The sequence below is a fragment of the Scyliorhinus canicula genome, chromosome 14 (genome assembly GCF_902713615.1).
Source record: "Scyliorhinus canicula chromosome 14, sScyCan1.1, whole genome shotgun sequence".
Lineage (NCBI taxonomy): Eukaryota > Metazoa > Chordata > Chondrichthyes > Carcharhiniformes > Scyliorhinidae > Scyliorhinus > Scyliorhinus canicula.
In genome coordinates, this window is record NC_052159.1 from 1,108,939 (window position 1) to 1,129,955 (window position 21,017).

The 21,017-nt window shown below is 55.5% G+C and overlaps 1 protein-coding gene across 1 annotated transcript in view; it reads left to right on the plus strand.

Annotated features, from left to right (window-relative positions):
- The window catches only part of LOC119977765 (dynein heavy chain domain-containing protein 1-like), a 459,774-nt gene that overhangs the window by 163,503 nt on the left and 275,254 nt on the right, over window positions 1-21,017 (plus strand). Inside the window, exons 17-18 of the mRNA XM_038818968.1 lie at window positions 9,698-9,896; window positions 19,689-19,780. Of these exons, the coding sequence (XP_038674896.1) occupies window positions 9,698-9,896; window positions 19,689-19,780 (291 nt within the window). The remainder of the gene's footprint in view (window positions 1-9,697; window positions 9,897-19,688; window positions 19,781-21,017) is intronic.

Genomic DNA, 21,017 nt, shown 5'->3' on the forward strand with positions numbered 1-21,017 from the left:
CAATTATTTTTTGTTTTATAAATTTAGGGTACCTAATTAATTTTTAAGGGGCAATTTAGCATGCCCAATCCACCTACCCAGCACATCTTTGGGTTGTGAGGGTGAGATTCACACAAACACGGGGAGATTGTGCAAACTCCACACGGACAGTGACCCAGACGCGGGATCGAATCTGGGACCTCGGCGCCATGAGGCAGCAGTGCTAACCACTGCGCCACCGTGCTTACCCACTCAGAGCAAATTATATCTTCTAGGAGTCAGTGTAGAGGGAACTTTACTCTGTATCTAACCCCGTGCTGTACCTGTCCTGGGAGTGTTTGATGGGGACAGTGTAGAGGGAGCTTTACTCTGTATCTAACCCCGTGCTGTACCTGTCCTGGGAGTGTTTGATGGGGACACTATAGAGGGAGCTTTACTCTGTATCTAACCCCGTGCTGTACCTGTCCTGGGAGTGTTTGATGGGGACAGTGTAGAGGGAGCTTTACTCTGTATCTAACCCCGTGCTGTACCTGTCCTGGGAGTGTTTGATGGGGACAGTGCTGAGGGACCTTTACTCTGTATCCAACGTACCTTGTCCTGGGAGTACCTTGATGGGGACAGTGTCGAGGGAGCTTTACTCTGTATCTAACCCCGTGCTGTACCTGTCCTGGGAGTGTTTGATGGGGACAGTGCTGAGGGACCTTTACTCTGTATCCAACACACCCTGTCCTGGGAGTGTTTGATGGGGACACTATAGAGGGAGCTTTACTCTGTATCTAACCCCGTGCTGTACCTGTCCTGGGAGTGTTTGATGGTGACAGTGTAGAGGGAGCTTTACTCTGTATCTAACCCCGTGCTGTACCTGTCCTGGGAGTGTTTGATGGGACAGTGTAGAGGGAGCTTTACTCTGTATCTAACCCCGTGCTGTACCTGTCCTGGGAGTGTTTGATGGGGACAGTGTAGAGGGAGCTTTACTCTGTATCTAACCCCGTGCTGTACCTGTCCTGGGAGTGTTTGATGGGGACAGTGTAGAGGGAGCTTTACTCTGTATCTAACCCCGTGCTGTACCTGTCCTGGGAGTGTTTGATGGGGACAGTGTAGAGGGAGCTTTACTCTGTATCTAACCCCGTGCTGTACCTGTCCTGGGAGTGTTTGATGGGGACAGTGTAGAGGGAGCTTTACTCTGTATCTAACCCCGTGCTGTACCTGTCCTGGGAGTGTTTGATGGGGACAGTGTAGAGGGAGCTTTACTCTGTATCTAACCCCGTGCTGTACCTGTCCTGGGAGTGTTTGATGGGGACAGTGTAGAGGGAGCTTTACTCTGTATCTAACCCCGTGCTGTACCTGTCCTGGGAGTGTTTGATGGGGACAGTGTAGAGGGAGCTTTACTCTGTATCTAACCCCGTGCTGTACCTGTCCTGGGAGTGTTTGATGGGGACAGTGTAGAGGGAGCTTTACTCTGTATCTAACCCCGTGCTGTACCTGTCCTGGGAGTGTTTGATGGGGACAGTGTAGAGGGAGCTTTACTCTGTATCTAACCCCGTGCTGTACCTGTCCTGGGAGTGTTTGATGGGGACAGTGAAGAGTGACAGCCTCTCTTCGCCATGGAGCAGGTGGAGGAGCGCCTGGAGTCACAAGGTGCGACAATCCAAGAGGTGGAAAGGGCAGTCATGGACCACAGTGATTGAATTGTGGAGTTGGAGGCAGAGATGGCGATGCTGCTGGCGGTCTGCAAGGAGCTGGAAATACAGGTGCACAACCAGGAGAATTGGTCTTGGCGGCAGAACCAATGCATCAAAAGCCTGCAGAGGGGGCGGGGGGAACGAGTGTGGCTTATGTGTGGTAGGTGTTGTTGAAGCTGGTGGGTGAGGGGGTCTGTGAGAAGGCCCTGGAGCTGGGTCGGGCACATCGATCGTTAAGATAGAAGCCGAGTGCAGGGGAGTTACCGAGGGCAGTGACAGTGAGGATGTATCGATTCTCGGTGAAGGAGCAGATCCTGAGGTGGACGAGGATGACGAGAGGCTATACTTGGGAGGACCAGCAGATCCGAATATGCCAGGTGCCACCTGGCCCAGTGGCAGACTGACCTGAACCAAGCCCTCGGGCCAAGGTGCTGCTTTTCCTAAATAAGATTTGGTTTGGCGTGCTGTACCCGGCTAAACTTTGGGTGACTTTGAAGGGGAAAGAGAATTATTTCCCGTTGCCCGAGAGGCACACAACTTTATTAAAAAGCATAGTTTCGAGGAGGGTGATTGGGGGAATGTTTTCTGATGTTTTAGATTTTTATAAAAATGTGGGTATAATGTTGACCAATCTTTTGTTTTCTGCTTTGACATGTTGGCCTTACTGGTATTTTACAATGGCTGAGGGGGGAGGGCGGGGGGCGTGGGTCAGAATTCTGGGGGTCTTTCTGCTGTTGGTTGGGGGAGGGGAGGATCTAGGCCGGGGGGTGGTGGGTCAGGGCTGGGATTCCTCTAAAAGTCGGAGGTGGGTAGGCAATGTGGGGGGAGGGGCAGTTTAGGTGAGATGGGCGGGGCCTTTGCTTCTATCTTCAGGTGGGAGTTGCAGCGCTCACAAGTATGCTGGTTAACGGAAGCAATGTGGAGGTGGGGGCTGCGATGGGAAGCCAGGGGGAGGGTGTTGGTGATGCAGGCGAGGTGGATAGTTTATTGGGTGAAGACGGGACAGAGGGGAGTGAGAGGCCATTTTGGACTGGCTGGGACACGAAAGGAGAATGGGGACAGAGATGGTTTGGTGATGGATTGGAGTGGCGGATTTAAATGGGGGGGTTCAGAAACAACTGGTGAGGATAGTGACTTGGAATATGTGGGGGGTCAAATAGGCCGGTGAAGCTTTTTAGGGTATTTGCGCATGTGAACAGTTGAAGGAAGAGATGGTGTTTCTCCAGGAGAGACATTTACAGATTCAGGACCAGGCGAGTTGCGAAAGGGGTGGCCAGGTCAGGTATACCATTCGGGATTTGACTCCAAGTCGAGAGGGGTTGTTGTTCTATTTAATAAGAGGGAGATGTTGGTGATGGCTAGGGAGGTGTGTGTCTGAGGGGTCCATTTCAGATGGTCAGTGGGGTTTTGGGTTTTTGGTTGTATTGGCTGTACTCGCGCATAGATATGTTTTTAGTGCGCAACTCGATTCTCCCGGGGATAAGGTTGGGAGTGGGCCAGTCACAAGGACCCCTGTGGAGGACGCACTTGGAGCTATTGGCAAATGAAAAGTGTTGGGGAAAGATGACTTTGGTAATTAAGGAGTATATCGAGTTTAATCAGAACGGGGTGTCTCACCCTGCACGTTTTGGGAGGCATTGAAGGTAGCGGAACAGTGGGTGGTGAACGAGTACAAAGCCATCGGGATAAGGTGGAGAGGGCAGAAAGGGGCGTTTGGTGGCTGCTATCTTGGAGTTGGAGCAACAGTGCTCCAGGTTCCCCAACCATAGAACTCTTGGTCAAGCGAAAGAAGCTGTAAGAGGAATTTGATTTGTTGACGACAGGAAACGCGGTGGGGGGATCTGGAGGGTGAGTGGGGTCCTGTATGAGTGCGGGGAGAAGTCCAGCCGTCTGCCAACACTTCAACTGAGATAGCAGGCTGCAGTGTGGGAGAGAGAACTAGTCAGAGAGAAGCAGGGTTGCTGGCAATACTGGAACCCATTAATAAGGCTGGTTTAGCATAGTGGGCTAAACAGCTGGCTTGCAATGCAGAACCAGGCCAGCAACGCGGCTTCAATTCCTGAACAGGTGCCGGAATGTGGCGACTAGAGGCTTTTCAGAGTAACTTCATTGAAGCCTACTTGTGACAATAAGCAATTATAGAACATATTATTATTATATTATTATAATTAAAGTATCTGAGTTCTATAGCTGGCTGGAAAGCTCCCTCTATACCAATGGCCACCTGAACCGCATCTTCAGGATACTAAAGCACCGCTCGATCACACTCCTGATCGCGGTATGGGTGTCGTAGCGGGTCTGTGTCTGTGGCTTCCGGATAGGCATCACCAGCCACAGGAGCCAACACCCAGCCGGGGAGGGGTGTCTTGAATATGTCAGGAATCGTCGAATGTGCCAGGATGGAGGAGTCGCGCACGCTGCCCGGGTATCGGGCACAGACGTGCAGGATGCGCGGCTGATGGTCACACACCAGCTGCACGTTCATCGGGTGGAGCCTGGTCAGTTGGTGTGGAGTGGCCTATCATCAGCCAGACGATCGTAGGGCAACATGCACCCCATCAATCGCCCCCCTGGGCCCGGACTGCTGCTGCCCGCTCTGCTGCTGCTGCCCGCTCCGCTGCTGCTGCCCGCTCCGCTGCTGCTGCCCGCTCCGCTGCTGCTGCCCGCTCCGCTGCTGCTGCCCGCTCCGCTGCTGCTGCTGCTGCCCGCTCCGCTCTGCTGCTTCCCGCTCTGCTGCTGCTGCCCGCTCTGCTGCTGCTGCCCGCTCCGCTGCTGCTGTCCGCTCTGCTGCTGCTGCCCACTCTGCTGCTGCTGCCCGCTCCGCTGCTGCTGCCCGCTCTGCTGCTGCCCGCTCCGCTCCGCTGCTGCTGCCCGCTCCGCTGCTGCTGCCCGCTCTGCTGCTGCCCGCTCCGCTCTGCTGCTTCCCGCTCTGCTGCTGCTGCTGCCCGCTCCGCTGCTGCTGCCCGCTCCGCTGCTGCTGCCCGCTCCGCTGCTGCTGCTGCTGCCCGCTCTGCTGCTGCTGCCCGCTCCGCTGCTGCTGCTGCCCGCTCCACTGCTGCTGCCCGCTCCGCTGCTGCTGCTGCTGCCCGCTCTGCTGCTGCTGCTGCCCGCTCCGCTGCTGCTGCTGCTGCCCGCTCCGCTGCTGCTGCCCGCTCCGCTGCTGCTGCCCGCTCCGCTGCTGCTGCTGCTGCCCGCTCCGCTCTGCTGCTTCCCGCTCTGCTGCTGCTGCCCGCTCTGCTGCTGCTGCCCGCTCCGCTGCTGCTGTCCGCTCTGCTGCTGCTGCCCACTCTGCTGCTGCTGCCCGCTCCGCTGCTGCTGCCCGCTCTGCTGCTCCCCGCTCCGCTCCGCTGCTGCTGCCCGCTCCGCTGCTGCTGCCCGCTCTGCTGCTGCCCGCTCCGCTCTGCTGCTTCCCGCTCTGCTGCTGCTGCTGCCCGCTCCGCTGCTGCTGCCCGCTCCGCTGCTGCTGCCCGCTCCGCTGCTGCTGCTGCTGCCCGCTCTGCTGCTGCTGCCCGCTCCGCTGCTGCTGCTGCCCGCTCCACTGCTGCTGCCCGCTCCGCTGCTGCTGCTGCTGCCCGCTCTGCTGCTGCTGCTGCCCGCTCCGCTGCTGCTGCTGCTGCCCGCTCCGCTGCTGCTGCCCGCTCTGCTGCTGCCCGCTCCGCTCTGCTGCTTCCCGCTCTGCTGCTGCTGCTGCCCGCTCCGCTGCTGCTGCCCGCTCCGCTGCTGCTGCCCGCTCCGCTGCTGCTGCTGCTGCCCGCTCTGCTGCTGCTGCCCGCTCCGCTGCTGCTGCTGCCCGCTCCACTGCTGCTGCCCGCTCCGCTGCTGCTGCTGCTGCCCGCTCTGCTGCTGCTGCTGCCCGCTCCGCTGCTGCTGCTGCTGCCCGCTCTGCTGCTGCTGGTGTCCGCTCCGCTGCTGCTATCCGCTCTGCTGCTGCTGCCCGCTCTGCTGCTGCTGCCCGCTCCGCTGCTGCTGCCCGCTCCGCTGCTGCTGCTGCTGCCCGCTCTGCTGCTGCTGCCCGCTCTGCTGCTGCTGCCCGCTCCGCTGCTGCTGCTGCTGCCCGCTCTGCTGCTGCTGCCCGCTCCGCTGCTGCTGGTGTCCGCTCCGCTGCTGCTATCCGCTCTGCTGCTGCTGCTGCCCGCTCTGCTGCTGCTGGTGTCCGCTCCGCTGCTGCTGTCCGCTCTGCTGCTGCTGCCCGCTCCGCTGCTGCTGCTGCCCGCTCTGCTGCTGCTGCCCGCTCTGCTGCTGCTGCCCGCTCCGCTGCTGCTGCTGCTGCCCGCTCCGCTCTGCTGCTGCTGCCCACTCTGCTGCTGCTGCCCACTCTGCTGCTGCTGCCCGCTCTGCTGCTGCTGCCCACTCTGCTGCTGCTGCCCGCTCTGCTGCTGCTGCCCGCTCCGCTGCTGCTGTCCGCTCTGCTGCTGCTGCCCGCTCTGCTGCTGCTGCCCACTCTGCTGCTGCTGCCCGCTCTGCTGCTGCTGCCCGCTCTGCTGCTGCCCGCTCCGCTGCTACTGCTGCCCGCTCTGCTGCTGCTGCCCGCTCCGCTGCTGCTGCCCGCTCCGCTGCTGCTGCCCGCTCCGCTGCTGCTGCTGCTGCCCGCTCCGCTCTGCTGCTTCCCGCTCTGCTGCTGCCCGCTCCGCTGCTGCTGTCCGCTCTGCTGCTGCTCCTTCCCGCTCTGCTGCTGCTGCCCACTCTGCTGCTGCCCGCTCCGCTGCTGCTGTCCGCTCTGCTGCTGCTGCCCGCTCTGCTGCTGCTGCCCACTGCTGCTGCTGCCCACTGCTGCTGCTGCCCGCTCTGCTGCTGCTGCCCACTCTGCTGCTGCCCGCTCCGCTGCTGCTGTCCGCTCTGCTGCTGCTGCCCACTCTGCTGCTGCTGCCCGCTCTGCTGCTGCTGCCCACTCTGCTGCTGCCCGCTCCGCTGCTGCTGCCCGCTCCGCTGCTGCTGTCCGCTCTGCTGCTGCTGCCCGCTCTGCTGCTGCTGCCCACTCTGCTGCTGCTGCCCGCTCTGCTGCTGCTGCCCACTCTGCTGCTGCTGCCCGCTCTGCTGCTGCTGCCCGCTCTGCTGCTGCTGCCCGCTCCGCTGCTACTGCTGCCCGCTCTGCTGCTGCTGCCCGCTCCGCTGCTGGTGTCCGCTCCGCTGCTGCTGCCCGCTCCGCTGCTGGTGTCCGCTCTGCTGCTGGTGTCCGCTCCGCTGCTGCTGCCCGCTCTGCTGCTGCTGCCCGCTCTGCTGCTGCTGCCCGCTCCGCTGCTGCTGCCCGCTCTGCTGCTGCTGCCCGCTCCGCTGCTGGTGTCCGCTCTGCTGCTGCTGCCCGCTCTGCTGCTCCTGCTGCTGCCCGCTCCGCTGCTGCTGCCCGCTCCGCTGCTGGTGTCCGCTCTGCTGCTGCTGCCCGCTCTGCTGCTCCTGCTGCTGCCCGCTCTGCTGCTGCTGCCCGCTCCGCTGCTGCTGCCCGCTCCGCTGCTGGTGTCCGCTCCGCTGCTGCTGCCCGCTCCGCTGCTGCTGCCCGCTCCGCTGCTGTCCGCTCTGCTGCTGTCCGCTCTGCTGCTGGTGTCCGCTCTGCTGCTGTCCGCTCTGCTGCTGTCCGCTCCTCTGCTGTCCGCTCTGCTGCTGTCCGCTCCTCTGCTGCCCGCTCCGCTGCTGTCCGCTCTGCTGCTGTCCGCTCCTCTGCTGTCCGCTCCGCTGCTGTCCGCTCTGCTGCTGCCCGCTTTGCTGCTGTCCGCTCTGCTGCTGCCCGCTCCGCTGCTGTCCGCTCTGCTGCTGCCCGCTTTGCTGCTGTCCGCTGCTGCCCGCTTTGCTGCTGTCCGCTCTGCTGCTGCCCGCTTTGCTGCTGCCCGCTCTGCTGCTGCCCGCTTTGCTGCTGCCCACTCCGCTGCTGTCCGCTCCGCTGCTGCCCGCTTTGCTGCTGTCCGCTCTGCTGCTGTCCGCTCCTCTGCTGCCCGCTCCGCTGCTGTCCGCTCCGCTGCTGCCCGCTCCGCTGCTGCCCGCTTTGCTGCTGTCCGCCCTGCTGCTGTCCGCTCTGCTGCTGTCCGCTCCTCTGCTGCCCGCCCCGCTGCTGTCTGCTCTGTTGCTGCCCGCTTTGCTGCTGTCCGCTCCGCTGCTGTCCGCTCTGCTGCTGCCCGCTCTGCTGCTGTCCGCTCCGCTGCTGTCCGCTCTGCTGCTGCCCGCTTTGCTGCTGTCCGCTCTGCTGCTGCCCGCTTTGCTGCTGTCCGCTCCGCTGCTGTCCGCTTTGCTGCTGTCCGCTCTGCTGCTGCCCGCTTTGCTGCTGTCCGCTCTGCTGCTGCCCGCTCCGCTGCTGTCTGCTCCGCTGCTGTCTGCTCTGTTGCTGCCCGCTTTGCTGCTGTCCGCTCCGCTGCTGTCTGCTCTGCTGCTGCCCGCTCCGCTGCTGTCTGCTCTGTTGCTGCCCGCTTTGCTGCTGTCCGCTCCGCTCCTGTCCGCTCTGCTGCTGCCCACTCCGCTGCTGCCCGCTCCGCTGCTGTCCGCTCCGCTGCTGTCCGCTCTGCTGCTGTCCGCTCCGCTGCTGTCTGCTCTGTTGCTGCCTGCTTTGCTGCTGCCCGCTTTGCTGCTGTCCGCTCTGCTGCTGCACGCTTTGCTGCTGTCCGCTCCGCTACTGCCCGCTCCGCTGCTGCTGCCCACTCTGCTGTTGCTGTCCGCTCCGCTGCTGCCCGCTCCGCTGCTGCCCGCTCCGCTGCTGTCCGCTCTGCTGCTGTCTGCTCCGCTGCTGCCCGCTCCGCTGCTGCCCGCTCCACTGCTGTCCGCTCTGCTGGTGTCCGCTCCGCTGCTGTCTGCTCCGCTGCTGTCCGCTCCGCTGCTGCCCGCTCCGCTGCTGCCCGCTCCGCTGCTGCCCGCTCCGCTGCTGCCCGCTCCGCTGCTGTCCGCTCCGCTGCTGTCCGCTCTGCTGCTGTCTGCTCCGCTGCTGCCCGCTCCGCTGCTGTCTGCTCTGTTGCTGTCCGCTCCGCTGCTGCCCGCTCCGCTGCTGTCCACTCCGCTGCTGCCCGCTCCGCTGCTGCCCGCTCCGTTGCTTCCCGCTCCGCAGCTGCCCGCTCCACCATTGCCCACTCCACTGCAGCCCATTCCGTTGCTGCCCGCTCCGCCATTGCCCGCTCCACTGCTGCCCGTTCCGCTGTTGCAACTTCCTCCTCCTCGAGCAGTTGCAGCTAGTACAGCCGCAGGACATCCCCCATGGCTGCGGCGACCAGCAGGACGGCCACCATTGCTGCTTAAACTCCAACATCCATTGTCTGCAGGGGGTGAAAGGGCGACATGTTAGCATAGTGCGTACCCCCGTGCCCAACCAGGTCCAACGAGCTACATGATGGCCCCGGTTGGCACCACGGACTCTGTCCCCACATGTCCCCCCATCCCCGCACCCCTGGCCCTGTCGATGTCCCATACCGTGGGCCATTCCGGCCCTGGTACCTGTCCCTGATGTCAGGGATACTGTTGGCTGGCACTGCTCTTTCCAGGGGTATGCTCTGCGGCCCATGCCCTCGCAGGGGCTACTGTGGGCATTTCCCTCGGTGGGCCACTGGATTGGGTGCCCCCCCCCCCCCCCCAAATTCCAAAACTTTTCCGATGGCAGATATCAGGTTAACTGTTCTTTCGATCCCTATTTTCTCTTTCCCTCCTTTCTCAACGAGTGATGTCACATTAACATAGCTTCTAGCCTGCTGGGACAACTGTAGAATCGAGGGATTTTGGGAAAATGTTTATCTCGTTTATATCCAGAGGGCCCAAGTTGTCAGTTCTGAGGACTTGTTTGATTGTATTCCATTCATGTCTCCAGTGACTATCCATTACAAATATTAATTACTTTTAAGTTCGTCAGTCGTATCAAACCCTTTGATACCCAATATTTGTTGTATATTTTGATTGAGAATAGTTTAATAAAGGGCATAAAAAGTGTTGAAAAGGGGAGGGTGAAGAGTGCGAATAATGAGGTGGGGGAGTAGCGATGGGCTCAGGCCTGGACGCTTGCTGGAACAGATGACATGTAATGATCCCTCCGAGAGTTATATTACTCATGCCAACACCCTGTATCATATCCTCAGCTCGATCTGAATGAGGTGGACGTAATGTTGGACCAGTGGCTTTCCATGCTGGAGCAGCTGCGGAGATCTGTACCTGCTGATGATCGCATTCTGCTGGCCATTGAACAGATGCTGTTGCAGCTTCAAGAGGTCTTGCCAATTCTGAAGAACCTTCGCAGCCCCGGGATGGAGGAAAGACACTGGAAAGCGATCTTCACAGGTAGACAGGACAGCCATTCTCACCCAGGCATCCTCCTCTGCTCACGGTGCTGACCCTCACTGGGGCACAGGGCCCCCTCCCAACACACCCATTCTCATCCAGGCACCCTCCTCTGCTCACGGTGCTGACCCTCACTGGGGCACAGGGCCCCCTCCCAACGCACCCATTCTCATCCAGGCACCCTCCTCTGCTCACGGTGCTGACCCTCACTGGGGTACAGGGTCCCCTCCTCTCCTCAAGCTACTGACCCTCACTGGGATATGGGGTCCCTCTCCCAACGCACCCATTCTCACCCAGGCACCCTCCTCTGCTCACGGTGCTGACCCTCACTGGGGTACAGGGTCCCCTCCTCTCCCAAAGCTGCTGTACCTCACTGGGGTACGGGTCCCCCTCCTGAAGGTGCTGACTCTCACTGGGGTACAGGGTCCCTCTCCTCTCCTCAAGCTGCTGACTCTCACTGGGGTACAGGGTCCCCCTCCCAAAGCTGCTGACTCTCACTTGGGTACAGGGTCCCTCTCCTGAAGGTGCTGACTCTCACTGGGGTACAGGGTCCTCCTCCTCTCCTGAAGGTGCTGACTCTCACTGGGATACAGGGTCCCCCTCCTCTCCTGAAGGTGCTGACTCTCACTGGGGTACGGGGTCCCCCTCCTCTCCTGAAGGTGCTGACTCTCACTGGGATACAGGGTCCCTCTCCTGAAGGTGCTGACTCTCACTGGGGTACAGGGTCCCCCTCCCAAAGCTGCTGACTCTCACTGGGGTACAGGGTCCCCCTCCTCTCCTGAAGGTGCTGACTCTCACTGGGGTACAGGGTCCCTCTCCTGAAGGTGCTGACTCTCACTGGGGTACAGGGTCCCCCTCCCAAAGCTGCTGACTCTCACTGGGGTACAGGGTCCCCCTTCTCACCTGAAGGTGCTGATTCTCACTGGGGTACAGGGTCCACCTCCTCTCCTGAAGGTGCTGACTCTCACTGGGGTACAGGGTCCCCTCTCCTGAAGGTGCTGACTCTCACTGGGGTACAGGGTCCACCTCCTCTCCTGAAGGTGCTGACTCTCACTGGGGTACAGGGTCCCCCCTCCTCTCCTGAAGGTGCTGACTCTTACTGGGGTACAGGGTCCCCCTCCTCTCCTGAAGGTGCTGACTCTCACTGGGGTACAGGGTCCCCTCCTCTCCTGAAGGTGCTGATTCTCACTGGGGTACGGGGTCCCCTCCTCTCCTGAAGGTGCTGACTCTCATAAGAACTAGGAGCAGGTGTAGGCCATATGGCCCCTCAAGCCTGCGCCGCCATTCAATGAGAACATAGAACATAGAACGATACAGCGCAGTACAGGCCCTTCGGCCCACGATGTTGCACCGACATGGGAAGTCCAAAAACTAAAGGCCATCTAACCTACACTATGCCATTATCATCCATATGCTTATCCAATAAACTTTTAAATGCCCTCAATGTTGGCGAGTTCACTACTGTTGCAGGTAGGGCATTCCACGGCCTCACCACTCTTTGCGTAAAAAACCCACCTCTGACGTCTGTCCTATATCTATTACCCCTCAATTTAAGGCTATGTCCCCTCGTGCTAGCCACCTCCATCCGCGGGAGAAGGCTCTCGCTGTCCACCCTATCTAACCCTCTGATCATATTGTATGCCTCTATTAAGTCACCTCTTAACCTTCTTCTCTCTAACGAAAACAACCTCAAGTCCATCAGCCTTTCCTCATAAGATTTTCCCTCCATACCAGGCAACATCCTGGTAAATCTCCTCTGCACCCGTTCCAAAGCTTCCACGGCCTTCCTATAATGAGGCGTCCAGAACTGTACGCAATACTCCAAATGCGGCCGTACCAGAGTTTTGTACAACTGCAACATGACCTCATGGCTCCGTAACTCAATCCCTCTACCATTAAAGGCCAACACACCATAGGCCTTCTTCACAACCCTATCAACCTGGGTGGCAACTTTCAGGGATCTATGTACATGGACACCGAGATCCCTCTGCTCATCCACACTGCTAAGAATTTTACCATTAGCCAAATATTCCGCATTCCTGTTATTCTTTCCAAAGTGAATCACCTCACACTTCTCCACATTAAACTCCATTTGCCACCTCTCAGCCCAGCTCTGCAGCTTATCTATGTCCCTCTGTAACCTGCAACATCCTTCCACACTGTCTACAACTCCACCGACTTTAGTGTCGTCTGCAAATTTACTCACCCATCCTTCTGCGCCCTCCTCTAGGTCATTTATAAAAATGACAAACAGCAACGGCCCCAGAACAGATCCTTGTGGTACGCCACTCGTAACTGAACTCCATTCTGAACATTTCCCATCAACTACCACTCTCTGTCTTCTTTCAACTAGCCAATTTCTGATCCACATCTCTAAATCACCCTCAATCCCCAGTCTCCGTATTTTCTGCAATAGCCGACCGTGGGGAACCTTATCAAACGCTTTACTGAAATCCATATACACCACATCAACTGCTCTACCCTCGTCTACCTGTTCAGTCACCTTCTCAAAGAACTCAATAAGGTTTGTGAGGCATGACCTACCCTTCACAAAATCATGCTGACTGTCCCTAATCATATTATTCCTATCATGGCTAATCTTTTATGGACTCAGCTCCACTTTCCGGCCCGAACACCATAACGCTTAATCCCTTTTTTCTTCAAAAAACTATCTATCTTTATCTTAAAAACATTTCATGAAGGAGCCTCAACTGCTTCACTGGGCAAGGAATTCCATAGATTCACAACCCTTTGGGTGAAGAAGTTCCTCCTAAACTCAGTCCTAAATCTACTTCCCCTTATTTTGAGGCTATGCCCCCTAGTTCTGCTGTCACCCGCCAGTGGAAACAACCTGCCCGCATCTATCCTATCTATTCCCTTCATAATTTTAAATGTTTCTATAAGATCCCCCCTCATCCTTCTAAATTCCAACGAGTACAGTCCCAGTCTACTCAACCTCTCCTCATAATCCAACCCCTTCAGCTCTGGGATTAACCTAGTGAATCTCCTCTGCACACCCTCCAGCGCCAGTACGTCCTTTCTCAAGGAAGGAGACCAAAACTGAACACAATACTCCAGGTGTGGCCTCACTAACACCTTATACAATTGCAGCATAACCTCCCTAGTCTTAAACTCCATCCCTCTAGCAATGAAGGACAAAATTCTATTCGCTTTCTTAATCACCTGTTGCACCTGAAAACAAACTTTTTACGACTCATGCACGAGCAGACCCAGGTCTCTCTGCACAGAAGCATGTTTTAATATTTTATCATTTATATAATAATCCCTTTTGCTGTTATTCCTACCAAAATGGATAACCTCACCTTTGTCAACATTGTATTCCATCTGCCAGAACTTAGCCCATTCACTTAACCTATCCAAATCCCTCTACAGACTTCCAGTATCCTCTGCACTTTTCGCTTTACCACTCATCTTAGTGTTCATCTTAGTGGACACATTGCCCTTGGTCCCCAACTCCAAATCATCTATGTAAATTGTGAACAATTGTGGGCCCAACATTGATCCCTGAGGGACACCACTAGCTACTGATTGCCAACCAGAGAAACACCCATTAATCCCCACTCTTTGCTTTCTATTAATTAACCAATCCTCTATCTTTATCCTTAATGCCATGCACCTTTATCTTATGCAGCAACCTTTTGTGTGGCACCTTGTCAAAGGCTTTCTGGAAATCCAGATATACCATATCCATTGGCTCCCCATTATCTACTGCACTGGTAATGTCCTCAAAAAATTCAACTAAATTAGTTAGGCACGACCTGCCCTTTATGAACCCATGCTGCGTCTGCCCAATGGGACAATTTCCATCTAGATGCCTCGCTATTTCTTCCTTGATGATAGATTCCAGCATCTTCCCTACGACCAAAGTTAAGCTCACTGGCCTATAATTTCCTGCTTTCTGCCGACCTCCTTTTTTAAACATTGGTGTCACGTTTGCTAATTTCCAATCCACCGGGACCACCCCAGAATCTAGTGAGTTTTGGTAAATTATCACTAGTGCATCTGCAATTTCCTTAGCCATCTCTTTTAGCACTCTGGGATGCATTCCATCAGGGCCAGGAGACTTGTCTACCTTTAGCCCCATTAGCTTGCCCATCACTCCCTCCTTAGTGATAACAATCCTCTCAAGGTCCTCACCTGTCATAGCCTCATTTCTATCAGTCGCTGGCATGTTATTTGTGTCTTCCACTGTGAAGACCGACCCAAAAAACCTGTTCAGTTCCTCAGCCATTTCCTCATTTCCCATTATTAAATCTCCCTTCTCATCCTCTGAAGGACCAATATTTACCTTAGCCACTCTTTTTTGTTTTATATATTTGTAGAAACTTTTACTATCGGTTTTTACATTCTGAGCAAGTTTACTCTCATAATCTATCTTACTCAGTAACTTTCTGTTGCCCCCTAAAGATTTCCCAGTCCTCTAGTCTCTCACTAATCTTTGCCACTTTGTATGTTTTTTCCTTCAATTTGATACTCTGCCTTATTTCCTTAGATATCCACGGTCGATTTTCCCTCTTTCTACCATCCTTCCTTTTTGTTGGTATAAACTTTTGCTGAGCACTGTGAAAAATCGCTTGGAAGGTTCTCCACTGTTCCTCAACTGTTTCGCCATAAAGTCTTTGTTCCCAGTCTACCTTAGCTAGCTCTTTCATCCCATTGTAATCTCCTTTGTTTAAGCACAAAACACTAGTGTTTGATTTTACCTTCTCACCCTCCATCTGTATTTTAAATTCCACCATATTGTGATCGCTCCTTCCGAGAGGATCCCTAACTATGAGATCATGAATGAATCCTCTCATTACACAGGACCAGATCTAGGACCGCTTGTTCCCTCGTAGGTTCCATTACATACTGTTCTAGGAAACTGTCGCGGATACATTCTATAAACTCCTCCTCAAGGTTGCCTTGACCGACCTGGTTAAACCAATCAACATGTAGATTAAAATCCCCCATGATAACTGCTGTACCATTTCTACATGCATCAGTTATCTCTTTGTTTATTGCCTTCCCCACCATATCTTACTATTTGGTGGCCGATAGACTACTCCTATCAGTGACGTTTTCGCCTTACTATTCCTGATTTCCACCCAAATGGATTGAACCTTATCCTCCATAGCACCGATTCCATCCCTTACTATTGCTCGGATTTCATCCTTAAATAACAGAGCAACACCACCTCCCTTACCATCCATTCTGTCCTTCCGAATAGTTTGATACCCTCGGATATTTAACTCCCAGTCGTGACCATCCTTTAACCATGTTTCAGTAATGGCCACTAAATCATAGTCATTATGATACCATAGCCCGTGGGGCCTCACGGTAGCATGGTGGTTAGCATCAATGCTTCACAGCTCCAGGGTCCCAGGTTCGATTCCCGGCTGGGTCACTGTCTGTGTGGAGTCTGCACGTCCTCCCCGTCTGTGCGTGGGTTTCCTCCGGGTGCTCCGGTTTCCTCCCACAGTCCAAAAGATGTGCGGGTTAGGTGGATTGGCCATGCTAAATTGCCCGTAGTGTATGGTTAATGGGGGATTGTTGGGTTACGTGGGTTTAAGTGGGGTGATCATTGCTCGGCACAACATCGAGGGCCGAAGGGTCTGTTCTGTGCTGTACTGTTCTATTCTATTTACGATGATTTGTGCCATCAACTCATTTACTTTATTCTGAATACTACGAGCATTAAGGTAAAGTACACTTCTGTTGGCTTTTATACCTCTGTTTTGAATCTTAACACCTCGATCAGTAACCTCTCCTAAGTTATATTTCCTCTTAACTTTTCTCATAATTTTCCTTGTTGTTGAGCCCATATCTTCATGTAACAACCTGCTGCGTCGCTTACCATTTATGTTTTTAACTTCCAGTTTTATTCCTTTTAATATTACTGGGCCTATTCACTGTGCTCCCCTCAGTCACTGTACCTTGTACTGTCACCCTTTTTGATTTTTGACTATGGCTCCTCTGCCTTACACTTTCCCCTTTACTGCCTTTTCTTTAAGTCCCTGTTTTACTACCTTCCAACTTCCTGCATCGGTTCCCATCCCCCTGCCACATTAGTTTAAACCCTCCCCAACAGCTCTAGCAAACACCCCCCCTAGGACATCGGTTCCAGCCCTGCCCAGGTGCAGACCATCCAGTTTGTACTGGTCCCACCTCCCCCAGAACCGGTTCCAATGCCCCAGGAATTTGAATTCCTCCCTCTTGCACCATCTCTCGAGCCACGCATTCATCCTATCTATCCTGACATTCCTACCCTGACTAGCTCGTGGCACTGGTAGCAATCCTGAGATTACTACCTTTGAGGTCCTAGTTTTTAGTTTAACTCCTAACTCCCTGAATTCAGCTTGTCGGACCTCGTCCCGTTTTCTACCTATATCGTTGGTGCCTATGTGCACCACGACAGCTGGCTGTTCACCCTCCCCCCCCAGAATGTCCTGCAGCCGCTCCGAGACATCCTTGACCCTTGCACCAGGGAGGCAACATACCATCCTGGAGTCTTGATTGCATTCGTCGAACCTCCTGTCTATTCCCCTGATAATTGAGTCCCCTATCACTATAGCCCTAACATTCTTCTTCCTGCCCTGCTGCACAGCAGAGCCAGCCACAGTACCATGAACCTGGCTGCTGCTGCCTTCCCCTGGTGAGCCATCTCCCCCAACAGTATCCAAAGCGGTATATCTGTTTTGCAGGGAGATGACCGCAGGGGACACCTGCACTGCCTTCCTACTCTTGCTCTTTCTTTTGGTCACCCATTTTCTATCTCCCTCACTAACTTTCACCTGCGGTGTGACCAACTCGCTAAACGTGCTATCCACGACCTCCTCAGCATCGCGGATGCTCCAAAGTGAGTCTATCCGCAGCTCCAGAGCCGTCAAGCGGTCTAACAGGTGCTGCAGCTGAACACACTTCTTGCACGTGAAGGAGCCAGGGACAGTGGACGTGTCCCTGAGCTCCCACATCGCACACGAGGAGCATGACACGGGTCTGGGATCTCCTGCCATGTCTTAAACCTTCGGTTAACTTAGACAACTACAATTCCAAAAAATACAGACAAAATAAATGAATGAATTAGACAATGAAAAGAAAAACTACTTACCAGTCACTTACCAGGGTTAAAAAGCACCTCTTCCCCCCCAAAGTTTCAAATTCCCACCCAGTTTCAAATTCCCAAACTCACTCTTAGCTGTGTCTCACTTTTAGCTGTGTCTTCTCTGGCTCACTGGGAGAACTCACTGGGAGTGAGTTACAAGTTGCTCTTTTAAATTGGCCTCTCACTGGGCTACAGACTCCCCCTCCTCTCCTGAAGGTGCTGACCTTCACTGGGGTACAGGGCCCCCTCCTGTCCTAAAACTGCTGACTCTCACTGGGGTACAGGTCCCCCTCCTCTCCTGACGGTGCTGACTCTCACTGGGGTATAGGGTCACCCTCCTCTCCTGAAGGTGCTGACTCTCACTGGGGTACAGGGCCCCCTCCTGTCCTGAAGGTGCTGACTCTCACTGGGGTACAGGGTCCCTCTCATGAAGGTGCTGACTCTCACTGGGGTACAGGGTCTCCCTCCTCTCCTGAAGGTGCTGACTCTCACTGGGGTACAGGGTCCCCTCTCCTGAACGTGCTGACTCTCACTGGGGTACAGGGTCCCCTCCTCTCCTGAAGGTGCTGACTCTCACTGGGGTACAGGGCCCCTCCTCCTCTCCTGAAGGTGCTGACTCTCACTGGGGTACAGGGTCCCCCTCCTCTCCTGAAGGTGCTGACTCTCACTGGGGTACAGGGTCCCTCTCATGAAGGTGCTGACTCTCACTGGGGTACAGGGTCCCTCTCATGAAGGTGCTGACTCTCACTGGGGTACAGGGTCCCTCTTCTGAAGGTGCTGACTCTCACTGGGGTACAGGTTCCCTCTCCTGAAGGTGCTCATTCTCACTGGGGTATGTGTACCCCACCTCTCCTGAAGGTGCTGACTCTCACTGGGGTACAGGGTCCCCTCCTCTCCTGAAGGTGCTGAATCTCACTGGGGTACAGGGCCCCTCCTCCTCTCCTGAAGGTGCTGACTCTCTCTGGGGTACAGGGTCCCTCTCCTCTCCTGAAGGTGCTGGCTCTCACTGGGGTACAGGGTCCCTCTCCTCTCCTGAAGGTGCTGACTCTCTCTGGGGTACAGGGTCCCTCTCCTCTCCTGAAGGTGCTGGCTCTCACTGGGGTACAGGGTCCCTCTCCTCTCCTGAAGGTGCTGACTCTCTCTGGGGTACAGGGTCCCTCTCCTCTCCTGAAGGTGCTGACTCTCTCTGGGGTACAGGGTCCCTCTCCTCTCCTGAAGGTGCTGGCTCTCACTGGGGTACAGGGTCCCTCTCCTCTCCTGAAGGTGCTGACTCTCTCTGGGGTACAGGGTCCCTCTCCTCTCCTGAAGGTGCTGACTCTCACTGGGGTACAGGGTCCCTCTCCTGAAGGTGCTGACCCTCACTGGCGTACAGGGACCCCTCTCCTGAAGGTGCTGACTCTCACTGGGGTACAGGGTCCCCTCCTCTCCTGAAGGTACTGACCCTCATTGGGGTACATGTCCCTCTCCTGAAGGTACTGACTCTCACTGGGGTACAGGGTCCCCCTCCTCTCCTGAAGGTGCTGACTCTCACTGGGGTACAGACTCCCCCTCCTCTCCTGAAGGTACTGACTCTCACTGGGGTACAGGGTTCCCCTCCTCTCCTGAAGGTGCTGACTCTCACTGGGGTACAGGGCCCCCTCCTGTTACGAGTGTGCCAGTGAGAGAATTAAGTTCTTGGTTTAAGAGTGAGTGTTCTCAGATGAGAGTGAATGAAGTGCCTGTTTGCTGCCACAGGGACTAGTCTGACCACTGCCACGCCATCACCCCACCCCCACACTAACCGTGTCCCCACAATTATCACTCAGGAAAGTCGGTCGGCAATTCATTGTCACATCTTCCCTCTGTCCTCATCATTTAGTAGTAAATGCTCCCTCCCTTCATCCGTCCTTCTCTCCCTCCATCCCTCTCTCCATCCAACAAGCCCTCTGTCTCTTTCTCCCTCCACCCCTCATGCAATCATACAATTTACAGTGCCAAGGAGGCTATTCGGCCCATCGAGTCTGCACCGGCTTCTGAAAAGAGCACCCTACCCAAGGTCAACACCTCCATCCTATCCCCATAACCCAGTAACCTCACCTCACCTTTTGGACACTAAGAGCAATTTAGCATGGCCAATCCACCTAACCTGCACATCTTTGGATTGTGGGAGGAATCCGGAGCACCCGGAGGAAAACCACGCAGACACGGGGAGAACGTGCAGACTCCACACAGACAGTGACCCAGCAGGGAGTCGAATCTGGGACTCTGGCGCTGTGAAGCAACAATGCTAACCACTGTGCTACCGTGCTGCCCTTTATCTCTACAACTCTCCCTCCATCCCTCACTCTGTCCCTTCCTCCAGTTTTCCCTCCCTGCCTCCCTCTCTATTTCTCCCACACTCTTCCACCCTTCTCTCTATCCCTCCCTCCATCTCTCTCTTCCTCAGTCTATCAGACCCGTGGGGCCACTCTGAGCTGCTGTCCCTTCGCCTGCAGTCCCTGTGCATTTTGTTTCTATGCTGGTTGCTGGGTGAAGCCCCCCCTGTTTGAATTGGACATCGCCACTTGCAGTCCTGCCCTGTGCATACTCCGGGCCTCAGCTGTGAGTGAGAATAGGTTGGCTACAAAACCAGAATGGAGCAGAAACTCATGCAGGGAAGAAGATGGGTTGGAGCTTGAGTTTGAGGTTAAATTTCTTTCTGGTTACAGAAATGGGTGAGACCTGGAATCCTGAGTGGGAGATGACCCTAGCCGACCTTCTGGCCTACGACCTTCCCAGTTACAGTGATTTCATTGCACAGGTAAGTGAGCTTGCCGTCCCCAGCTCCAGGCTTATTGTCACAGCCAATCAGCTCTAGTGTACTTTTTAAAAATTCACTTTTACGAGATGTGGGCATTGCTGGTTAGGCCAGCATTCATTGCCCATCCCTAGTTGCCCTTCAGAAGGTGGTGGTCAGCTACCTTCTTGAACCGCTGCAGTCCCTGAGCTGTAGGTACACCCACTGTGCTGTTAGGGAGGGAGTTCCAGGATGTTGCCCAGCGACAGTGAAGGAACGGCCGATATATTTCCCAGTCAGGGTGGTGAGTGACTTGGAGGGGAACCTCCAGGTGGTGGGGTTCCCAGGTATCTGATGCTCTTCTAGATGGTAGCAGTCGTGGGTTTGGAAGGTGCTGCCGAAGGAACCTTGGTGAGTTGCTGCAGTGCATCTTGCAGATGGTACACACGGTGGTGGAGGGTCTGAATGTTTGTGGAAGGGGGAGCAATGAAGCGGGGCTGCTTCGTCCTGGATGGTGTTGGGTTTCTTGAGTGTTGTTGGAGCCGCACTCATCCAGGCCAGTGGAGAGTATTCCATCGCACTCCTGACTTGTGCCTTGTAGATGGTGGACAGAGTTTGGGGGGTCAGGAGGTGAGTTACTCGCTGTCGGATTCCTTTTTTTAAAAAAAAAGGTATTTTATTCCAAACATACACAATATCAACACAATACACAATCCATCAAAACATATTCAACGGTTTGTACAGTTTTCCCCCTTTTAGTCCCTCCCCTTCCCCGTTCACCCCCTCCCGCAATGAATAGCTCCTTAAATAAAGTCATGAATCCACCAACCTCTCAAAACCTCTTTTGACCCCCTCAGAGCGAACTTAATCTTCTCCAGCCGGAGAAAGCTGAACACGTCCTCCAGCCAGGCCGCCACCCCCAGCTGCATCGGCCCCACCTCCAATTTAACAGGATCCTTCGCCGGGTCACAACATCGGCCCCTACCCCCTCCAGCAGGTCCATCTCCTCCCAAACCCCAAAGATTGCCACCATGAAATGAAAAATGAAAATCGCTTATTGTCACGAGTAGGCTTCAAATGAGGTTACTGTGAAAAGCCCCTAGTCGCCACATTCCGGCGCCTGTTCGGGGAGGCTGTTACGGGAATTGAACCGTGCTGCTGGCCTGCCTGGTCTGCTTTCAAAGCCAGCGATTTAGGCCTGTGCTAAACCAGCTAAACCAGTCCAGCCTGACCTCAACCCCCACTTTCCTGGATAACACCC